Source organism: Macaca thibetana, chromosome 15, assembly GCF_024542745.1.
Source record: "Macaca thibetana thibetana isolate TM-01 chromosome 15, ASM2454274v1, whole genome shotgun sequence".
Taxonomy (NCBI): domain Eukaryota; kingdom Metazoa; phylum Chordata; class Mammalia; order Primates; family Cercopithecidae; genus Macaca; species Macaca thibetana.
In genome coordinates, this window is record NC_065592.1 from 104,938,992 (window position 1) to 104,962,503 (window position 23,512).

The 23,512-nt window shown below is 46.8% G+C and overlaps 2 protein-coding genes across 7 annotated transcripts in view; both read left to right on the forward strand.

Moving 5' to 3' along the window:
- SUSD3 (sushi domain containing 3) overlaps positions 1-23,512 on the forward strand; it is a 401,112-nt gene that overhangs the window by 302,419 nt on the left and 75,181 nt on the right. The window lies entirely within an intron of this gene.
- FGD3 (FYVE, RhoGEF and PH domain containing 3) overlaps positions 1-23,512 on the forward strand; it is an 88,857-nt gene that overhangs the window by 40,090 nt on the left and 25,255 nt on the right. For all 6 annotated transcript variants that reach the window (XM_050761550.1, XM_050761546.1, XM_050761551.1 and 3 more), the window contains exons 4-8: positions 14,527-14,616; positions 15,639-15,775; positions 17,358-17,514; positions 21,711-21,849; positions 22,591-22,649. In XM_050761550.1, the coding sequence (XP_050617507.1) occupies positions 14,527-14,616; positions 15,639-15,775; positions 17,358-17,514; positions 21,711-21,849; positions 22,591-22,649 (582 nt within the window). The remainder of the gene's footprint in view (positions 1-14,526; positions 14,617-15,638; positions 15,776-17,357; positions 17,515-21,710; positions 21,850-22,590; positions 22,650-23,512) is intronic.

Genomic DNA, 23,512 nt, shown 5'->3' on the forward strand with positions numbered 1-23,512 from the left:
CTGAAATAAATAAACATGGAGGTGCAGCTGTCCCTTCAATATACTGAGTTCCCTTCCTTCGGATAAATGTCCAATAGTGTGATTGCTGGATCATATGGTAGTTCTATGGTTTTTCTTTTAAAAAATTTTAGTTTTTTAATGTATTCATTCTTTTTTTCCTTTTCTTTTCTTTTTTTTTTTTTTTTTTGAGACAGAGTCTTGCTCTGTCACCCAGGCTAGAGCGCAGTGGCAAGATCACTGTTCATGCAGTTAGCTCCTGTTCTGCTTGATATTCACGAACATTTCAGCTCTCCATAAGAGTCCTGAAAGTTTTTCCTCTATTCTAATATCATAATCTCCAAAGTTATCAGAAACCTGCATTTAGGAGCACCTGTTAGAGTCCTATAGCTGACTATAAAAACCACCTTTTGGCCAGGCACGGTGACTCATGCCTGTAATCCTAGCACTTTGGGAGGGTAAGGCAAATGGTTCACCTGAGGTCAGGGGTTCAAGACCAGCCTGGCCGACATGGCCAAATCCTGTCTCTACTAAAAATACAAAAATTAGCTGGGCATGGTGGTGCTTGCCTATAATCCCTGCTACTTGGGAGACTGAGGCAGGAGAATTGCTTGAACCTGGGAGGCAGGTTGCAGTGAGCCAAGATCGTGCCACTGCACTCCAACCTGGGCAACAGAGTGAGACTGTCTTTAAAAAAAAAAAAAAAAAACTCACCTTTTAAAGAGGATTAAAACAAGCCAACAATTGTCTGTGGATGACAAAAAATCTTATGGTGCCACAATCAAAGACACAATCAAAAAAGACGTTTGTTATCTCTGTGGCACACTAATTTTAACATAACAATTATTATTAGTGATAACATACTAAATTATATCATAATTATAGAAGTTTTGCGTAATTTTGGAACATGTACCAATAACACATTTATAAGGAGCAGAATAATGCTGTAATAAAACTCTGTTGTGCTTTTATTCCAATGTTCAATTTATGGAAAAACTGAATACTCCTTTAACTCTAGCCAATATGGTCACATACAGAATTTCTTTTACAAGATTAATTTTAACAAACCTTCCACAACTTGCTTTAACCTTTATCTTTATCATATATAATTTAAAACCATCCTTTAACCCTCTAAACTAGGCAAAAATATCCATATTTCCATGCCTTCTTATAATCTTTTACCAAAATCACATTCTGCTTTTCCCACACACCTTACATGTAAACTGTTTTTCCAGTAGTGTCAAGTACACATTACACTGTTAACTCTTAGCAACTTTTACGTTTGGTGAAAACCCTGGTAAGTAAGCAATTCTAATTATGCACTAGGTTTGGAGCCTAGGACACCCAACAGAAATGCAGATAAGGTTTGACTCTTTCCAGCATGGATATGGGGATACAGTTAACTCTGTATGTCCCCAGGCCTTACCTAGCTGTAAAGCAGGCAAGTTGTACAGTTAAGGGTCATGATCACAGTTTATAAAGTGTTTTACAATTTGCACTGACCATCTACAGCATGCTTGGACTTTCTGACTTGACCTAAACATCTCTCTTTTAAACAACCAGTTATTTTACTTTGGGACAAGAATTTACCATACAAAATCCTTTTCATACAAAATCACTTTTCTTTATAAACTTCCTTACCAACAATACCTTTACCTTTATAACCTTTGAATTAGACAAAGTAATTTCTTTCCGTTAGGAAGTTATGGTTTGTACTACATGTTGCTGTATCAGTCCTGTGAAGCAGGGAGCAGACAAAGAGGTTATCTACATACTGTAGAAGGTATCCCCCTTTGAGAGATGCCTTGGTTAGATTTTTGCTAGGGTTTGTCCAAATAAGTGTGGGCTATTTCTAAATCCCTGAGGTTGGACTGTCCAGGTTAAGGTTATTGGTTAAAGATTTAGGTAGCTTTCCCGGGAGAAATAGAGCTATTAGAGAGAAAGATGAATTCAGAGGTCAGGTAAATATTAAGCAAGCACCCATCTAAGAAAGTATATATTTGCCCCAAAGAGGTGTAGGGTATTTAGACACTAGCAGGGACTGGTGTGAAAGTGATAATTGGTCTCTTAAATAATATAAAGGGGTGTGAATCTTTTTTTTTTTTTTTTGGAAGGAGGGAGTGCTATTTGCCCACATTACCTGACTGCATTTGGAGAAGAATTGCTCAGAAGAGATTAGCACAGAGTAGGCAGCTCTTGAACCCAAAAGGGAAATTTATAATTTTATTTGCTGCCTCCAGAGTCACCCTTGGCTTTGCCCTGTTAGTGCCAATGTCTGATTTGAAAGCCAGCTGGAGCAGAGAGCTCTCTAGCTCAAGGCCATCAGGGGCTGGGATTCCGTCCTGGGACCCCTTCAGCCTTTGAAGCAGTCCCATTTCCAGTGGCCAAGCTTTTGGCAGAGGGGGCAAACCATGTGAAGTTTCCTCCCGTTTGTCCCACTGGGACAGTTTGCCTTCCAGTGGCCTGGCTTCCCACTCCAATGGCAGTTACCTGGAGGAGTGTCCTTAGGGCAACCTGGAGGAGGCTGGTGGGCTTGCAGGGCAGCCAGTAGTTAAGCCTGCCTCTGGTCCCTGCATTTTTCCTTTTTCTTAGCCCTGTCCTCCTTATTCTACTCCCAGTTATAAAAGACTGAGGAGGTGACTTTGAGGATTTCCTGCATAGGGACACTGGGTTCTGAGGCTGACTTTTGTAATTTAGTCCCAGTCAATTTTGAAGAAAAACAGTATTACAAAGAAAACCTAGTTTTTCTATTTTTGTTTGTTTTTTGACAGAGTTTTGCTCTTATTGCCCAGGCTGGAGTGCAGTGGCACAATCTCAGGTCACTGTAATCCACCTCCCGAGTTCAAGTGATTCTCCTGCCTCAGCCTCCGAAGTATCTGGGATTACGGGTGCCTGCCACCATGCCTGGCTAATTTTTTGTATTTGGTAGAAACAGGGTTTCACCATGTTGGTCAGGCTGGTCTCAAACTCCTCACCTCAGGTGATCCACCCACCTCGGCCTCCCAAAGTGCTGGGATTACAAGCATGAGCCACGGTGCCGGGACCATTTTTCTGTTTTAAGGTTTGGGGGATCAAACTTTTCCCACATTTTGGGAATGCATCTGAGGGGTGTGTCCTGTGGTGTGGAGATATGATTACCCATCTGTGAAGACAGAACAGAGGAGAAAACAGGTAAAAGGTGTCCCTTCTTACTTTCCTATTATCCTGAATAGGGCATCCCCCATTCATCCTTAGGGTTCCAGAATGAACTGGTCTTACTGTGTACCCTAAACCTTGGTCCCATTTCATCACAATTACCCACTTGAGAACAGAGGAGATACCAGAGTGAACAGCGGGCCCCCTGCTCATCTTGGGGTTCTGCAATGTCTTACCTTGTACCCCTAACCTTGCCTTCGTCTCTGTTTTAGTGATAATCTATTAGCCTTTATCTCTGTCCTATGGGTCTCTTGTGCCTGTGGCTTTCAGCTGGCCTATATCCTTATCTCCATGACCTTATAGTGACTCTTGCTTGGAGCATTCTGGCAACAAAGTGATGATCTCTTTTCTCAGGTCCCATTTCTCATGTTCTTCAAGTAGATGAGAAGCCTGTTTTTCAGCTAACTGCCACAAGGGGGCTGACTCCCCTCCCTGCAAATATGACCTTGAAGGTCTTGATGCATGTTGAGAAGGATGTGGAAGTGATTAGAGAAATGGAGGCTACAGGAGGAAGTGGGAGGAGGGGAGAGGAATACTCATGGAAAACCTTCATATGCTCACAAAAATAGCAGCCCTTCCATTTGAGAGGGCGATGTTTATTTTCCCTCCTGACATAAACGAAGAACCTCTGGAGGACTTGGTGCTTGGGGTAAGAACTTGCAATGGCAAAGGAAGAATGTTCCCTCCTCCCAAAAAGTGCTAACTCAAAAAAGCAAGTAGGCAGGGTTCTTAAAGGGCCACAGAGTGAGGCCCTGTGCCCGCAGACAAACTGCTTCAAAAGCCACTGGAAAACTTGGCCCTGGGGTATAACAGGAATGAAAAGCATGTGGTAAGTCATAAGGAGCTGGCAGAGCCAGGGTTCCAATTAGTGTCTGTCCTGACCATGTGCCAGTAGTCAGGGGAAGGGTTAGAGGTCATCCGAGCTGGTAGGGTAAAACCAAGTATAAATCTCAGGGCATATCCCCAAGGGAGCCTGTGTCTTTGCTGCCACACAAATGCAGCAAGAGCCACGGGTGCATGAATAACAGGGAGTGTGTGTTTAAGAAGTCAAGTGACATGCAAAGTGAAAACAAAGTGGCAGACTTGCCCCCAAGGCAGACAGTCCAGTGAGTGCACAAGCCATTTCAGAATACACACAGAGAAAACAGGAGAATAGGCAGTATGGGTTTTTGGAAAAGAACCAATTTTAGTTGAAAAAGCAGAGGAGGCCAGGTGCAGTGGCTCATGCCTGTAATCCCAGCACTTTGGGAGGCCAGGGCGGGTGGATCATGAGGTCAGGAGATTGAGACCATCCTGGCTAACACAGTAAAACACCGTCTCTACTAAAAATACAAAAAATTAGCCAAGCGTGGTGATGGGTGCCTGTAGTCCCAGCTACTCGGGAGGCTGAGGCAGAAGAATGGTGTGAACCCAGGAGGCGGAGCTTGCAGTGAGTTGAGATAGTGCCACTGTAGTCTAGCCTGGACGACAGAGCAAGACTCTGTCTCAAAAAAAAAAAAAAAAAAAGGCCGGGCGCGGTGGCTCAAGCCTGTAATCCCAGCACTTTGGGAGGCCGAGACGGGCGGATCACGAGGTCAGGAGTTCGAGACCATCCTGGCTAACACGGTGAAACCCCGTCTCTACTAAAAAATACAAAAAACTAGCCGGGCGAGGTGGTGGGCGCCTGTAGTCCCGGCTACTCGGGAGGCTGAGGCAGGAGAATGGCGTAAAAACCCGGGAGGCGGAGCTTGCAGTGAGCTGAGATCCGGCCACTGCACTCCACCCTGGGCGACATAGCGAGACTCGTCTCAAAAAAAAAAAAAAAAAAAAAAAAAAAAAAAGCAGAGGAAACAACAGACATTGCATGGTGTTAGGCTTTAGCCCTGCCACTCTCGTGAGCCTCCTGTCTAGGAGGGCCATGGGTGCCTCAGTTCTACTCAGTTCAGACTCCAAGGTCCCTTCTCTCTGACTTGAGAGATTCAAGTGCTCCATTTAACCTTTGACTTAGGGTGATTCTGTACTGGCATGCTTCCAGGGGGTTACATCCCTTCTCCCCTGATTCTTTTGTGTGGTGGGCTGTCTGCATGCCCAGTGGCCCGCCAGCACTTGGGAGGGGCCGTATGCATAGTGTGTTTACTGGAGTTGTGAGCATGCTCACTTGAGGCGTTCTCCCTGTACCAGTCAAGAGTTCCTAGAAGGTCATATACCAATTACACTCCACCATTTCGCCCCTTAGTGCGCATGCATGAGCCCATTTATCCAACTCCTGAGATCTTATCAGGAAGCTGATTACCTGTTTCAAGTTTTTCTATCTATCTGGAGACTGCCTTTCCCTGGTGCTGGCTGCTACCAATTATTATTTTAGAGAGGCTGTTTAGCAACCACCTGACCAATGCAGGATTTTTTGCTCTTTAGTTCAGCTAAAATCCGGGTTTTTGTCTCATTACCAGGAAAACTTAGGCATGAGGACACATTGAAGGGTGAGCAGGGCAGATTTATTAGGCAAAAAGAAAGCTCTCAGCAAAGAAAGAGGGGGTCCTGCTAACAGGCTACCACCTCACAGATTGAATACCAGGCCACCACACAGTAGTTGAAGAGGCCAGGCTCCTCCCCTGCATGAGGCATGAATTCCTGGTAGCTCCACCCCACTTCCCCAGTGCCTGTGGGCCTCCAGTCCATTGTGGGCATGCCCAGGCAAGACCCTGCGCAGGTTCCCTTACCTACACAAAATCATCTGGCATAGGCCAGGCGCGGTGGCTCACACCTGTAATCCCAGCACTTTGGGAGGCTGAGGCGGGTGGATCACGAGGTCAGGAGATGGAGACCATCCTGGCTAATATGGTGAAACTCCATCTCTAATAAAAACACAAAAAAATTTAGCCAGACGTGGTGGTGGGCACCTGTAGCCCCAGCTACTCGGGAGGCTGAGGCAGGAGAATGGCGTGAACCCGGGAAGCGGAGCTTGCAGTGAGCCGAGATCGCACCACTGTAGTCCAGCCTGGGCAACAGAGCAAGACTCCGCCTCAAAAAAAAAAAAAAAAAATCTGGCATAAATGCTTGCGGGGCAGATTGGAGATTCTCCAGGGACCCTTTCTTATCTGCCTTCTGCATCTATCAAGACCATCGCTGATGATGGTCACCCGATATTCCTGGTGTGGCGGGGAGCCTGCTGCCCTGCTCATGTCTGCCTGGCTACCTACCTTACGCTAATCTGCCATGTTGACTTCTGATTAATCATAGTTCCAGGAATGCCTCTAAGATTTCTATCTTATTACTGTTCCTTGTATAAGAGCAAGTATTTATTGTAAATCTTACCCTTAGGTCATGACAACTTTGATGTTATCATAAACACATATTTACCATAAATCCTGCTGTTACGCTGTGATAAATACAACATTCTTGACTTTCCCCAAGGGGTTGATTTCAGTGTCCTACACATTCCTTCTGAAGCACTGTATACCCTTTCCCTATGGCATATAAGTCCTGGGTTTGGGGGTTGATAGTGTGAGGATCCACCTGTTTTGTGGCCACTCAAGACACATCTCCTGTCTGTAACGTCCCCAATAAATCACCCTCTGCTGAGAAACTACATGAGTCTGCCTTGTTCTTTGGTTTCTCAACTCCTTCAGCATTTGGGGGTCTCTGCATGCACAGCCCTTTCATGAAACATTATCTGCTTCAATTTCTTTCATCAGTGTTTTTTTGTTTTGTTTTGTTTTGTTTTTGAGATGGAGTCTTGCTCCGTCGCCCAGGCTGGAGTGCAATGGCTCAGTCTAGGCTCACTGCAACCTCTGCCTCCCAGATTCAAGCAATTCTCCTGCCTCAGCCTCCCAAGTAGCTGGGACTACAAGTGCGTGCCACCACACCCAGATAATTTTTGTATTTTTAGTAGAGACAGGGTTTCACCATGTTGGCCAGGCTGGTCTCAAACCCCTGACCTCTCTTTTTTTTCTTTTTGAGACTGAGTCTCTGTCACCCAGGCTGGAGTGCAGTGGTGCAGTCTCAGCTCACTGCAAGCTCTGCCTCCCGGGTTCACGCCATTCTCCTGCCTCAGCCTCCCGAGTAGCTGGGACTACAGGTGCCCACCACCACGCCCAGCTAATTTTTTTGTATTTTTATAGTACAAACGGGGTTTCACCATGTTAGCCAGGATGGTCTCGATCTCCTGACCTCGTGATCTGCCCGCCTCAGCCTCCCAAAGTGCTGAGATTAAAGGTGTGAGCCACTGCACGCAGCCAACCCCTGACCTCTTGATCCGCCCACCTTGGCCTCCCAAAGTGCTGAAGTTACAGGCGTGAGCCACCGCACCCGGCTCATCAGTGTTTTTTTAGTTTTCTTTTGTAAACCAAAAAGTATCTGAGACTGGTTTCAATCAATTTAGAAGTTTATTTTGCCAAGGTTGAGGTTATGCTTGGAAGAAATAAACATGGAATCATAGAAAAACAGTCTGTGGCCTGTGCCTTTCTCCAAAGAGGACTTTGAAGGCTTCAGTATTTAAAGGGGAAAAGTGGACTGGAGGGGAGAAAGGGAGGGTATGTTAATCCACATGTTGCAAGAGACAAGAAGCTGGTAGGGGAATAGTCAATTATGTATTCATCTGGTGCTCAGTAAATCGGCACTTTACATAAGGTGGGGTAAACATAGGGCAGCCACCTGTGGAGATATTTAACCTTTCATCTATAGCTGTCTGCTTAGGAACAAAAGGAAAGGCAGTTTCTTGCATGACTCAGCTTTCAGCTTAATTTTTTTCTTTTGGTATCATGAATTGGGGTCCTGAGTTTTTGTTTTCCTTTTGCACCTTGTAGAGGTTTTTTTTTTTTTTTTTTTTTTTATCTCCTTCATTACATTTATTCTTAGGTATTTATTTTTCAGTTATTGTATATGAGATTGCCCTCTTGATTTCTTTTTCAGCTGGTTTGTTGTTTGTGTGTAGAAACACTACTGTTGTTCATATATTGATTTTGTGCCTTGCAACTTTATGAAATTTATCAGTTCTAAGAATTTTGTGATAGAGTATAGGTTTTCCTATATATATAAGATCACATCAGCTAGGTGTAGTGGCTCACACCTGTAATCCCAGAACTTTGGGAGGCTGAGATGGAAGGATTGCTTGAGTCAAGGAATTCAAGACCAGCTTGAGCAACATAGTGAGACCTTGTCTATACAAAAAAATAAAAAAGTTAGCTAGGCATGGTGGTGCAGGCAACAAAGTGAGGCCCTGTATGAAAAAAACAAAAAAGATAGTATCATCTGCAAACAGGGACAATTTGATTTCCTCTATTCTCATTTGGATGCCTTTTATTTCTTTCTCTTGCCTAACTGTTCTGGCTAAAACTTCCAGTAGTATGTTGAATAATAGTGGGGAAAGTGGGCATCTTTGTCTTTTTCCAATTCTTAGAGGAGAAGCTTTCAGCTTTTCTCATTCAGTAAGATGTTAGCTGTGGGTTTCTCACATATGGGCTCTATTATTTTGAGGTATATTTCTTCTATACCTAGTTTGTTGAGGATTTTTATAATAAAGGGATGCTGAATTTTATCAAATGCTGTCTCAGCATATATTAAAATGATCATATGGTTTTTGTTCTTAGTTCTGTGAATGTGATGTATCACATTTATTGATTTGTGCATATTGAACCATCCTTGCATCCTGGGATAAATCCCACTTGATTCTAGTTTATCTTTTTCATGTGCTGTTGGATTTGGTTTGCAGGTATTTTGAGGATTTTTTCATCTATTTTCATCAGGGATATTGGCCTATAGTTTTCTTTTTAGTTGTGTCTTTTCCTGGTTTTCATATCAAGGTTTTGATGACCTTATAAAATGAGTTAGGAAGAATTTCCTCTGCTTCAATTTTTTGGAATAGTTTGATAATTGGTATCAATTGTTCTTTATAGGTTCAGTAGAATTCACTGGTGAACCCATTGGGTCCTGGACTTTTTTTGTTTGGAGATTTGTTTGTTTTTGAGACAGAGTCTCACCCTGTCACCCAGGCTGAAGTGCAGTGGTGCAATCTTGGCTCACCACAACCTCTGCCTCCCTAGCTCAAACTATTCTCCTGCGTCAGCCTCCCGAGGAGCTGGGACTGCAGGCACCCACCACCACACCCAGCTAATTTATATGTTTTTTGTAGAGATGGGGTTTCACCATGTTGCCCAGGCTGGTCTCAAACTCCTAGACTCAAGCAGTATGCCAGCCTTGGCCTCCCACAGTGCTGAGATTACAGGTGTAAGCCATTGTAAGGGCCGCCTGGCCCTTAAATTTCATTCTTAATTTCTTCCTTCATCCATTGGTCATTCAGGAGCATGTTATTTAATTTCCGTATATTGATATAGCTTTGACTGTTTCTCTTGTTATTGATGTCTGGTTTTATTCCATTGTGGTAAGATAAGATACCTAATATAATTTTGATTTAAAAAAAAATTTGAGGCTTGTTTTGTGTCCTAATATATTGTCAGTCCTGGAGAATGTTCCATGTGTTCATGAGAAAAATGTGTATTCTGCAGTTGTTGGGTGAAATGTTCTGTAAGTGTCTGTTAGGTCCATTTGTTCTATGGTGTAGTTTAAATCTGATGTATCTTTGATTTGCTGTCTAGATGATCTATCTAGTACCGCGAATGAGGTGTTGAAGTCTCCAACCATTATTGTGTTGGAGATCTATCTTTCCCTTTATATCTAATAATATTTACTTTCTATATCTAGGTGCTCTGGTATTCAGTGCATATATATTTATAATTATATTCTCCTCCTGAATTAATCCCTTTATTATGTAATGCCTTTCTTTGTTTATTTTTATAGTTTTTGACTTGAAGTCTTCTTCATCTGATATAAGTATAGCTACTCCTGCTTGTTTTGGGTTTCTGTTTACATGGACTATGTCTTTTCACCCTTGACTTTCAGTTTATGTGTGTCTTTACAGGTAAGGGGAGTTTCTTGTAGACAGCATATAGTTGGGTCTTGGTTTTTTGATCCATTCAGCTAGTTTATCTTTTAAATGGAGGAATTTAATCTATTTACATTCAAGATTATTATTGATTGGTGAGAACTTAACTCCTGTCATTTTATTGATTGCATTCTGGTTGTTTTGTATATCTTTTGTTACTTACCTCCTCTCATTATTTATTTTTGTAGTTGGATGGTTTTCTGCAGTGAAGGTTTGATTCATTTCTTTCCTTCTTTGTGTATCAGCTTTATCAGTGAGTTTTATAGTTTTACATGTTCTCACGATGGTGTTTATTGTCTTTTCACTTCCAGATATAAGACTGTCTTGAGCATTTCTTTTTTTTTTTTTTTTTTTTTTTTGAGACGGAGTCTCGCTCTGTCCCCCTGGCTAGAGTGCAGTGGTGCGATCTCGGCTCACTGCAAGCTCCGCCTCCCGGGTTCACGCCATTCTCCTGCCTCAGCCTCCTGAGTAGCTGGGACTACAGGCACCCGCCACTGTGCCCGGCTAATTTTTTGTATTTTTAGTAGAGACGGGGTTTCACCATGGTCTTGATCTCCTGACCTTGTGATCCGCCTGCCTCGGCCTCCCAAAGTGCTGGGATTACAGGCGTGAACCACCACGCCCGGCCGAGCATTTCTTATAAGACTGGTCTAGTGGTGATGAATTCCCTTAGTTTTTGCTTGTCGGTTAAAGATTTTATTCCTCCTTCCTTTCTGAAGAATAGCTGGGAGGATTGCTTGAGCTCCTCCTGGGTTGGAATGGCAGACTGTTCTTTTAGCTGAAAGTGTGGCAGTGAGGGTTGGTTTCCCTGCTGTGCAGGAACAGAGTCACAGCTGATCCTGGGCCCAAGCTCTATGCAGCTGGGGCTGTGGCATTCAACCACTCATGTGGTCTTTGTGGAATGGAGATGGAGCCCCAATGCTGGAGAGGTACAGTAGCTACTGCCTGGAGCACTCTGGAGGTGGCTCTGGTCTCAGGATGGTGCCATGCCACAGCAGCCTGGTTCACAGTGGGTGCTTGGGGGGGTGGGGCATGTACACTTTGTGATCCTAATCTGGGCGATGTAGCTGTGCGAATTCTCACAGCTCTCCAAACTGGGCTTGGGGCTTGCAAGGAATGTGGGATTCTCTCATGTTGTACTTTTTCCCTGCAAAGGAATGTCCCTCCTGACTCTGGATAGATGCTATCTGGTTGGAGGGAGATGGGACCACTAGAGGTTGGGTGCCTCCACACTGCTCTCCCAGTCATCACAGGTTCATCTCTACTCCACCACTCACTCCAGCGCCAGCCAAATCTTAGTTTTTTGTGCCTTAGTCTTTTCCTGGGATGAGGGGAATGCCAGGTGTTTCTACTCAGCCATCTTACTGCTGTCACTCTCCTTCTTTTTTTTTGGTACAAGGTCTCACTATGTTGCCCAGGATAGCCTCGAACTCCTGGGCTTAAGTGACCCACCTCAACCTCCTGAGTAGGTGGGACTATAGGTGTACACCATTGCATCCAGCCTTGTAACAATTTTTGCTGTGAAGTCTATTTTATCTAAGTATGGCCACTCCTGCTCTCTTTTGGTTACCATTTGCACAAAATATCTTTTTCCATCCTGTCACTTTAAGCCTATATGTGTCCTTATATCTAAAGAGAGTCTCTTGTCAACAGTATATAGTTGGAGGCTGTTATTTTTAATCCATTCAGCCACTCTGTCTTTTTTTTCTTTTTTTTGAGATGGAGTCTTACTCTGTTGCCCAGACTGGAGTGCAGTGGCACAATCTCAGTTCACTGTAACCTCTGCCTCTTGGGTTCCAGTGATTCTCCTGCCTCAGCCCCCTGAATAGCTGGGATTACAGGTGTGTGCCACCATGCCCGGCTACTTTTTGTATTTTTAGTAGAGATGGGGTTTTACCATGTTGGTCAGGCTGTCCTCAAACTCCTGACCTCATGATCCCCCCACCTTGGCCTCCCAAAGTGCTGGGATTACAGGCGTGAACCACCATGCCCAGCCGCCAATATGTCTTTTGATTGGGAAGTTTAATCCATTTACATTTAAAGTAGTTACTGATAGGAAAGGACCATTTGGTTGTTTTCTGTATGTCTTATAGGTTTTTTGTGTCCCTCCTTTACTCTCTTACTGCCTTTCTTTGTGTTTCATTGATTTTTTTGTAGTGATACAGTTTTATTTCCTTCTCATTTCCTTTTTTATCTGTAGATATTTTATTTGTGGTTACCATTGCAATTACTTAAAACATTTTTTTTTTTTTTTTTTTTTTTTGAGACGGAGTCTCGCTCTGTTGCCCAGGCTGGAGTGCAGTGGCGCGATCTCGGCTCACTGCAAGCTCCGCCTCCCGGGTTCACGCCATTCTCCTGCCTCAGCCTCCCAAGTAGCTGGGACTACAGGCGCCCACAACCGCGCCCGGCTAATTTTTTGTATTTTTAGTAGAGACGGGGTTTCACCGTGGTCTCGATCTCCTGACCTTGTGATCCGCCCGCCTCGGCCTCCCAAAGTGCTGAGATTACAGGTGTGAGCCACCGCGCCCGGCTGCAATTACTTAAAACATTTTAAAGTCATAGCATTCTATTTTAAACTAATAACAACTTCAATCACATGCAAAAACTCTTACAATTTCACTTCCCTCTCCCTACTGTTATTGATATCATGAGTTCATCTTTATTTATTCGTATAGATTTAAATGTTTAAATGTTTTTGTAATTTAAATTCTATGCACCAAAAGGACAATAGTACAAATTATCGTATTTATCCATGTGTTCACCTTTACTAAGAACCTTATATTATCATGTGGTTTCATGTTGCTTTTTACCATCCTTTTGTTTCAACATAAAGGACCCCTTAATCTTTTTTATTTTAGAGCAGATTTAATGGTAAAGAACTCCCTCAGCTTTTGTTTAACTGGAAAAGTATTTATTTCTCCATTTTTTTTTTTTTTTTTTTTTTGAGATGGAGTCTCGCTCTGTCACCCAGGCTGGAGTGCAGTGGCCAGATCTCAGCTCACTACAAGCTCCACCTCCCGGGTTTATGCCATTCTCCTGCCTCAGCCTCCCGAGTAGCTGGGACTACAGGCGCCCGCCACCTCGCCTGGCTAGTTTTTTGTATTTTTTAGTACAGACGGGGTTTCACCATGTTAGTCAGGATGGTCTTGATCTCCTGACCTCGTGATCCGCCTGTCTCAGCCTCCCAAAGTGCTGGGATTACAGGCTTGAGCCACCGCGCCCGGCCTGTTTCTCCATTTTTGAAGGACAGTTTTGTCAAATACAATATTCTTAGTTGACAGTTGTTTTTTTTCCTTTGAGCACGTTGAATGTATCCTCCCTCTACCTTCTGGTTTGCAAAGTTACCACTGACAAATCCTCTGATAATCTTATGGAAGACCCTTATGTGAGACAAATTACTTTTCTCTCACTGCTTTCAAGATTTTCTTTGTATATTTGACTTTAGACAGTTATATAGTGTCTTGATATGGTTCTCTGTTGATTTACTCCAGTTGGAGGTCTTTGAGATTCATGAATTTTTAAGTCCATTGCTTTCCTCAAATTGGGGAAATTTTCAGCCATTATTTCTGTAAATAAACTCTTTGCCCCTTTCTCTCTCTTCTCCTTTGGAACTTACATGTGCATATATTGATCTACTTGATAGTGGCCCATACATCCCTTAGGCTCTCCTTGCTCTTCTTCTTCTTTTTTTTTTTTTTTCTTATCTGACTCTCTGATTTCAAATGACCTCTCTTCAAGTTTGCTGACTTTTTCTTCTGCCTGATCAAGTCTGCTGTCAAACCCCTCTTAAAAATTTATCGGTTCAGTTAAAGTGTATTTCAGCTCCAGAATGTCTGGTTTGTCCTTTTTAATAGTTTCTGTCTCTTTGTTGATATTCTCACTTTGTTCATGCATCATTTCCTGATTTTGTTTTTTAGTCATCTATCTGTTCGCTTTTATCTCATTGAGCATCTTTATGACAACTATTTAGATGTTTTTTTTCTCAAGCAGCTCATAGATCTGTGTTTCCTTAGGATCAGTTTTGGAGTTTTTTATTTTGTTCCTTTGATTGGGCTACATTTTTCTGTTTCTTTGTAGCTAATTTTATTTTGCTCTCCAATATATTTTGAGGTGGTTGCTGCAACTGCTCTGTAGTCAAAGGCCCAGGAGGGTGGAGTTATCTTTGGGCTAGAGAGGCTTTTGGGGGACTGCCAGAAACTACTGTGCTTTTCCCAAAATCTTCCATGCGAATATCATCTATGAGAACTGAGCACCACATTGCCATCACAGTGGCCCCCTCCTGTCCCCGCTCCTGCCCCTGTGGCCTCCTGCCGCCCCCATGGTCCCTGGTTCTCCTGCACACAGTGGCAGCCTGTTAGGTGCCGATTCCCCAAGACTCATCTTCCCCAGGTGAGCTGCATCTCTTCTCTCCACAGCACTCTGGCCCGCAGAAGCTTCTCCACATTGCCCAGGAGCTCCTGCACACCGAGGAGACCTATGTGAGGCGGCTGCACCTGCTGGACCAGGTAGCCCACATGGCTTGGGGGCCCACCTTAGTCCACTCCCAGAGTTTCAGTTGGCAGTTTCAGTATCTCTTAGCGTTGGCTGGGCATTACAGGTGCAGTATGAATGACTTAAATACTAAAACTCAGACAAATTTAAGTCTGGTCTACAAACTTTTTTTTTTTTTTCTTTTGAGACAGAGTCTCATTCTGTCGCCCAGGCTGGAGTTCAGTGGTGAGATCTTGGCTCACTGCAACCTTCGCCTCTTGGGTTCAAGTGATTCTCCTGTCTCAGCCTCCCAAGTAGCTGGGACTACAGGCACATGCCACTATGCCTGGCTAATTTTTGTATTTATAGTAGAGATGGGGTTTCACCACATTGGTCAGGCTGGTCTTGAACTCCTGACCTCAGGTGATCCACCAGCCTCGGCCTCCCAAAGTGCTGGATTACAGGTGTGAACCAGCACGCCCATCCTAGAAACTTATTTTTTGTTTTCAGTGCTTATGGCTCTGAGGAAAAGGCTTTGCCAAGTCACCTGTGGGACATTTCATCCTGGCAGCTGCATGATCTGAGCATGTACATGGCTTCTGGATGTTTTTCTGCATAAATAGTCGGGACAGGGGTTGCCACTCATCCCTATCCACATGACAATGTAGGGTTTATGAGCTCAGGAAATAAAGCACCTGTGGAAGCCGGGGTTTTGACAGACGGTGCTGCTGCTGTTTTTATCTGAGGAGATAGAAAAGGAAGTCTGAACCTTCCATTTCGCGTGAGAGGTGGCTGAGGAAAGATGTCCTTCCCTGTCCTCAGGGGACTGTCCCTGCCGCACCCACATTCCTAAGTCATAAGTGAGCTTGCATTAAGACCATGAGAGTGTCTGAACCAGTTCGATGAAAAGGGAGGACAATAATTCTGAAGTTCATTAAGAAAACACAAGGTGGCAGCAGCGGCCCCTCCCGAGCGCCCTCACCTGTGGCCGAAGCGGGACGCAGCTGTGCTCAGCGGAAGAGGCTCACTGGCCACACGTGGGCTTCTCTATGCTCAGGTTTTCTGCACCAGGCTGACGGATGCGGGGATCCCTCCAGAAGTCATCACGGGCATATTCTCTAACATCTCTTCCATCCACCGCTTCCACGGGCAGTTCCTGCTGCCGGAGCTGAAGACGCGGATCACGGAGGAGTGGTGAGTACCGTCTGCGGATGCCCGTGGGGCCCCTCAAGTGGTCTCTAGACCTGGGTTCATGTGCCTGAGAGCCAGGCAAGCGCTGGGGGACTGTCCCATGGTGGCTGGGCGCCTCCCTTCTCTGCACGGTCTGGGTCCGGTCCAGACTCCACCCCTTCCTGGTTGGTGACCTTGACCGGCCACTTACGGTCTCCAAGGCTTAGTTCCTGAGAAAGCAGATGATGCGGAATGAAGGGCTTTTAACGCCCCCCTCGGGGCTCTGAAACTAAAATGAGGTTTGACATCTGGAAACACCACACAGTGGATAATGCTAGTTGGTTTTCTTTTCCCTCCTAGCTTATACTCCACCTTTGTTTTAAAAATGCTATTTTTCCCCCTCAACAGTGGACATCAGATCCTCCTCCTGCTGTCCCTGGGGCCTGTCCCTCCGTCCCACTAATGCTTCTGTTCATTAGCAGAGGGACAGCTCAGTGCAAGTCACAATTCATGAAACTTCCCAGGCGTGGCCCCCAGGCTCATCAGTTCGCCACGTTGCGTGTTACCTTTCCCCTCATTCTGGGTGCCGCTGCTGTTTGACTTAGGGTCTCTGCTGCCTGCCCCGTTCGCAGGCCCGGCTTCCCTCTGCATCAGGAGCCAGGCCCTTCTGTGTCCCACAAGCCCATTCTCCAAGCTGCAGCCCAGGAGACCACAGAGGCTTGGCTGGAATGGGAAGGCAGGGGGAGCCTTTTCACCTGTTGCTCAGGGAGGCACTATGTCAATTCATAAATCTGTACAAGGACATGGTCCAGCTGCCGAGCAGGTTACATTGTGTCCCCAAGGCAGTCAGGACTGGATGCGGCCTTCTGGTTGACAAAATCCATGCTTGCTAGAGACAGGTTTTCTCCTGCAAGGCCCTGGAGACTGCTAACTCATGAGCGCACCTGTGACCTCCTCTGCTCCTTTTATAACAGCACAGGGGTCCGATGACTTAGCCACCCTGCCCTTTGGATCTTTAAATTAAATGTATGAGTGCAGTTCAGTCACGCCTCAGTGATGGCTTTGTGCTGGTGGCTTTTTTCTTTCTTTTTGAAACAGTCCTAAGGACAAAGACGATTAGTATATGTTTCTGTTTCTTGAAAATTATTTGCAAATCCCTGTCCAAAGCAGCTTTTTTCATTATCAGTACTACAAAGAGTTACTTTCCCCAGGACTTTGCCAGCATTGAATAGAACCATTGTTTCTAATCTTTGCCCATTTAAAAGGAGCATAATGGTATTTTGTTGGTTCTCTTTGATAGCTGTGGTTCATCATTCAGGTGATTCTGCTACTACTGCTCTCTCCTGTGTCTGGGGCACTGGTTCTAAGCTTGCAGCTTGCGCTTTCAACTGTTTTACAGGCACCTTTCATTTAACTGCCCTGTTAACTATTTTCTACTCTACATGACATAGGGGAGGAAACTAAAGCTCAGAGAGGGTGACCAATTTGCTCACCATCACACAGAGCTGGCCGCCACCCCACACTCCCCTTGTGGAGTTCATGTCCACTAACCTCGGAGCCCCCATTGCACCCAGCTATTTCTCTGATGATTCACTTCTCCGCGAAGGGACACAAACCCACGGCTCGGGGACATCCTGCAGAAGCTGGCCCCATTCCTAAAGATGTACGGCGAGTACGTTAAGAACTTTGACCGAGCCGTGGGGCTGGTGAGCACGTGGACCCAGCGCTCCCCGCTGTTTAAGGACGTCATCCACAGCATCCAGGTAAGGCGGGCAGCGGGAGTGTGGACATGGATGTTCTCAAGACGCACAGAGCCCGGTGTTTTATTTAAAAAAAAAAAAAAATATATATATATATATATATATATATAAACTCCAAAAAGTAATATATGACATTACTGAAATTTTGGAACATAGAGAAAATTAGGAAAATTATGAGATGTGTCCAGATGCTCTGTTGTTGCTTTGAGCATTACAATAACTCCCAGAGACGAATCAGCATTCCCATTGGAAAATTGTGGCTCAAGAGGCTGTGCAAGCTGCAGCATCACAAGCTATTATCTGATGGAACCTGAATTCAAAGGACAGTCTGATTCCACAGTGTCCCTCGATATCTAGTGCAGGCATTTTTGTTTATATGTTACATTGCTTTTTTCTTTTTCGCTTTCTGCTAACAGCCTCCTCATAGCCCTGGCTGCTCTTATCTCCTGTAGGGTTGGTCTCTTTCTTCTTGATTCACAAGGCTTTTATATGCTAAGAACATCAACTGCTTTCTCTCATGCATGTCACAGATTATTTTCCCCCATCTTTTATTTTTTATTTTATTCTTTTATTGAGACAGCGTCTCACTCTGTCGCCCAGGCTGGAGTGCAGTGGCACGATCTCGGCTCACTACAAGCTCTGCCTCCTGGGTTCGCACCATTCTTCTGCCTCAGCCTCCGGAGTAGCTGGGACTACAGGCGCCCGCCACCATGCCCGGCTAATTTTTTTGTATTTTTAGTAGAGATGGGGTTTCACCGTGTTAGCCAGGATGTCTCGATCTCCTGCCCTCGTGATCCACCCGCCTCGGCCTCCCAAAGTGCTGGGATTACAGGTGTGAGCCACCACGCCCGGCCCAGAATTTTTTATTTTTAAGTACTTCCTCTCACCACTTCTTAAAATGTAAAGCTTATTTTTAAATGCATTTCCCACTACCCAAGACTGTATAACCCCATCTCTACTAAAAATACAAAAATTAGCTGGGCGTGGCAAGCCTATAGTCCCAGCTACTCTGAAGGCTGATTCAGGACAGTGGGTTGAACCGAGAGGCAGAGGTTGCAGTGAGCTGAGATTGTGCCACTGCAGTCCAGCCTGGACAACAGAGAGAGACTGTCCCCCAGACCCCCCACCGTTAAAAAAAAAAAGAAAGAAAAAAAACCACACAAAATTCGGATTAATTTGGTTTTCTTCCCGGGTTGCCAATCAAGCTGGCAACTCCCATCTAGGCTTCAGAATGAATTAAGGGAAGGGCATACTCTATGTAGACACTGAGACAGTGAAATTAGTCACATGGCCACGTGGCGTAATGATACGTGTGTGCTGTCGAGCTTGAATGAGCCCTTCCAGGGTGCAGCGAACAGTCACTCTCCTGGCACAGGCTGTGGTCCTCTGTCCATCCCTGGCAGACCCCGTTCTTGGGTCCAGCAAACCCTTAGGAGGCTAGACACTTTCTGGATTGGGATGCAGACACGTCTGCAGCAGCTACTGCAGCACTGCCATGTCCTGGATGATGTCTGCCTGGGGACACTTGAGGCAGACATGGTCCCGGTTGCAGGCCAGCCACTGGTCTGCACATCCCCTCACTGTAGGCAGGTTGGGCACAGGGCCAGGCAGGCTGTGGAGAGGGCTCTCCGCCGGGACTCAGTACTGTCCAGCCATTCTCTGAAGGTGACTTTGCCCCCCCGGGGATCCCAGGCCATATCTGCAGACATTGGTGGTGCGCCCAGCATCTGGTGGGTCCAGGGATGCTGCAAAACACGTTGCAGTGGACAGGATGGCTCACTGCAGAGAATTCTCTGACCTGAGTGTCCATAGTGCCCAGGGTGAGAAGCCCTGGCATGGACAAAACAGGATCGCGTGACAGTCAAGTTTCCCGTGGCCTTTTGCAGGTTTCCTTCCTTTATTCCGAAGCATATTTTAAACTTTAAACTTTTATTTTGAAATAACTTTAAACCTTTACAGGAAAGTTGCAAAAATGCCAAATTGTTATGCACTATTAACATTTTGTTAATAGTCTTACTTTATTATTCTCTCTAAACTCCTACAAATGATGATGACTTTTGAGCGTTTCGAGACTAAGTTGCAGACACCGTAACCCTTTGTCACTAAATGTGAACAAGGATATTCTCTTGCGTACTCCCAGCTCAGTGATCAAAATCGGGGATTTTACACAGACGTCCTGGTGCTGTCTACTCCGCAGCCCACACTCAGATGTCACCGATTGTCCCAATAACGTTCTTGTTTTCTGGTCCATAACCCAGCCCAGGGCTGCACATTGCTCTCATGATTGTGTTTGGCTTCCTGGGTCTGGAGCAGGCCTAGGTCCTTGTCTTTTTGAGGGGTGCAGGCTAGTTACTTGTAGACTGCCTGCTTGGGCTTTTCTGCTGTTTGTCCAGTTTGACTGAGGCTGTGCCTTTTCCCAGAGTGAGGCTGTGTTCTTCTCCCTGCGTTCTGCCTGGTGGCTCAGTCTCTGCGTCCTGGGGATATTGACTTGATTAAGGGCGTGTCTGCCAGGACTCCTCAGGTGAAGCTGGGTTTTTCCCCCAATTAATACGTTTCTTGGCCAGGCGCAGAAGCTTACGCCTGTAATCCCAGCACTTTCGGAGGCCGAGGTGGGTAGATCACCTGAGGTCAGAAGTTCGAGACCAGCCTGGGCAACATAGTGAGACCCCCCCCCATCTCTACTAAAAATACAAGAATTAGCTGGGTGTGGTGGCACACACACGCCTGTAATCCCAGCTACTCGGGAGGCTGAGATAGGATAACTGCTTGAGCCAGGGAGGCAGAGGCTGTAGTGAGCCAAGATCACTCCACTACATTCCAGCCTGGACGATAGAGCAAGACTCCATTAAAAAAAAAAAAAAAAAAAAAAGGTTTCAGCCAGGTGTGATGGCTCACACCTATAATCCCAACACTTTGGGAGGCCGAGATAGGCAGATCACGAGGTCAGGAGTTCGAGACCAGCCTGACTGACATGGTGAAACCCTGTCTCTACTAAAAAATACAAAAATTAGCCAGGTGTGATGGTGGGTGCCTGTAATCCCAGTTACTCAGGAGGCTGAGGCAGGAGAATCACTTGAACCTGGGAGGCGGAGGTTGCAGTGAGCTGAGATGGCGCCATTGCACTTCAGCCTGGAAAATAGCGAGAGTCCGTCAAAAGAAAGAAAGAAAGAGAGAGAGAGAGAGGGAGGGAGGAAGGAAGGAAGGAAGGAAGGAAGGGAGGAAGGAAGAATAAAAACAAGTTTCTTGTAGGGAGATACTTGGAGATTATGTCAATATGTTGCCGGAAACAGTCGCTTTTATGAAGATTTGGGTTTATCTCACCCTGTTGTATCCCAGGCATTTTTGAGCTCATCTGAGCTGGAAGCCATTCTGTTCTGGGCCCTGAGCCGGGTGAGGGTGGTTGAGACCCTCAAGTTGCTGGCAGGTGGGTGGGGAAGCTGGTGGACAGGATGACAGCGGCAGCAGGCCCTCACAGGCTGCCCAATGGGCATCGTCAGGGGGAGGCAGAGGCAAAGTGGCCCGGGCAGGAGGACCCGAGTGGGGACCACAGAGGTGACAGGGTGGCAGCATTCAGCACATGTGTCTGGGGTTCGGGTACCAGACGGAGACATGGCAGCAAGGAGGTGCTGCAGGGTGGGAGGCAGGCACGGGGAGCCGGTGAGCAGTGCTGGGCACGGGTGGGGCGCAAGGGTCTCAGCACCCGACTGGAGCACTGGTGCGTTTATGTCGAGCGCGATCTGCAGGAGGACTCCCCAGCGGCTTCTAGGCATGAGGACGGGCCCTGGCCCGATTCCCAGTGGGGAGAGTTGGGCGAAGCTCTGCCTGATTTCTCAGCAGAGGGGTCAAGGGAGCCCTGCATAGGCCCACGGGTGGATGGGGAGTAGGGAGAACCCACTCTTGAGAGGAGACAGTCCCGTCCAGGCATTTATTTTCTCCACCGAGGATGCATGTAAGAGAGCCAGCTCTGGGCCAAGGGCCATAGCCTGGGGTTCCAGTCCTTGCTCCATTGGTCAGTCTCTCCGAGCCTCAGTTTCCCCCATTGTAAAGTGTGGTCTGTGCCAGCCATGTCTTGAAGGGCAGTCAGTTCCGGGCAGCCAGTTCCAGGCAGCCTCCTGGGGCTGTGGTGGCCAGAAGCTGTGGCGGGGCCGGCGTCCACACACGTGTCCTTGGGGTGCCCCATGCTCCCTCTGTCCCCACAGAAGCAGGAGGTGTGTGGAAACCTGACGCTGCAGCACCACATGCTGGAGCCCGTGCAGAGGGTCCCCCGGTATGAGCTGCTGCTCAAGGACTATCTGAAGAGGCTCCCGGAGGATGCCCCAGACCGGAAGGACGCGGAGAGTAAGCTGGGGCCAAGGGCTCCCAGGAGGGCACAGGGGCACCTGCCAAGAACTGTGGGAGTGGGGAGAGAGGGGGAGAGAGAGTCGTGGGGTCGTGGGGGTAGGGGAGAGAGAAACAGACCAGAGGGAAAGAGACAGAGACAGGGGAGGGAGAGAGATGGAGACAGAGAGAGAGATAAGGAGACATTGGGGAAAGAGAGGGAGAGGGAGGGAGAAATAGAGGGGAGGAGAGAGAGACACACAGACAGAGGAAGGAGAGAGAGAGAAAGAGAGAGAAAAAGTGAGACCCCTAACAGCCCAGGAAGGGACTTAGTGTCTTTGAGGGCAGAGAAAAATCTCCCCTGCTTGAAGTATGCGGGTAAACATTGGTCTAGGGAAGGTGCTACTAAATGCTGGCCCCGTTCAGAGCTTAGGCCCCAGAAATGGGCCTTATGGGGCTGGTGGGGGCTGCTCCTGGTCCAGTCACTGCCTGGTGTGGCTGGCAGGTAGCCCGGGCAGGCGTCTGCAGGATTGTGGGAGCCCCCTGCCTGGTATTGGCCCCAGCAGAAGGGATGTGTCTGCAGGGTCAGAGGCAGGGTCACCCCCTTCCTCTGGGCCAGTCCTCTAGAGTAGCCCAGGCACCATAGGAAAGGCCGACAGCAGAGACAGATCCTCTCTCTGGAGGCAGCTGCCCTGGAGCCCCTCAGGCAAGCAAAAATGGAGCCACCGTGGCCCCAGGCTGAACCCAGTCTTCCTCCTGCAGGGTCCTTGGAGCTCATCTCCACAGCCGCCAACCACTCTAATGCTGCCATTCGGAAAGTGGTGAGTGTGGGGCTCTGGCGGGGACCAGCAGGGTGGTGAGCAACAGTGAGGGCCGGGGGCCCTTGTGGGCCAGCCCTTCGCCCCCATCCTTCGGGGGGCTCCATGAGTGACTCCTTTACTCCTCTACTCCCGTCCCCAGGGGGGTGAGCTGGACAGCCCCACCCCTTGCTATGATAGATCTGTGTCCGTGGTGAGTTATTTAACGCTCTATGCCTTAGTTTCCCCATCTATAAAATGGGAGCCCTGACAGCCCGTCTCATTGGGCATCTGTGGAGACTAAAAGAATCACTCTGGCCGGGCGCGGTGGCTCACACCTGTAATCCCAGCACTTTGGGAGGCCGAGGCGGGCGGATCACGAGGTCAGGAGATCGAGACCATCCTGGCTAACATGGTGAAACCCCGTCTCTCCTAAAAATACAAAAAATTGGGCATGGTGGCGGGCACCTGTAGTCCCAGCTGCTCGGGTGGTTGAGGCAGGAGAATGGCATGAACCCGGGAGGCGGAGCTTGCAGTGAGCCGAGATCCCACCACTGCACTCCAGCCTGGGCGACAGAGCCAGACTCCATCTCAAAAAAAAAAAAAAAAAGAAAGAAAGAAAAAAAAAAAAAAGAATAAACAAAAACCAGGAAAAAAAAAAAAAAGGAATTTCCTTTGTTTTCTAAGTATCCATTATGTTCCAGGTACTTCCCCTAGGCAGTTTCATTTAATTATCCAAATCCAGGTCTTTTCTCCCAAAACTCACACACCTCTCAGAGAATGGCTGTTTCATGACCACTAAAACGCTAAAGACAGTGAGAGCTGCAACATATCCAGGGTCAGCCCCAAGTCCTGCCCCACAAAGCGGTCTCCGGCCTGCCCCAGAC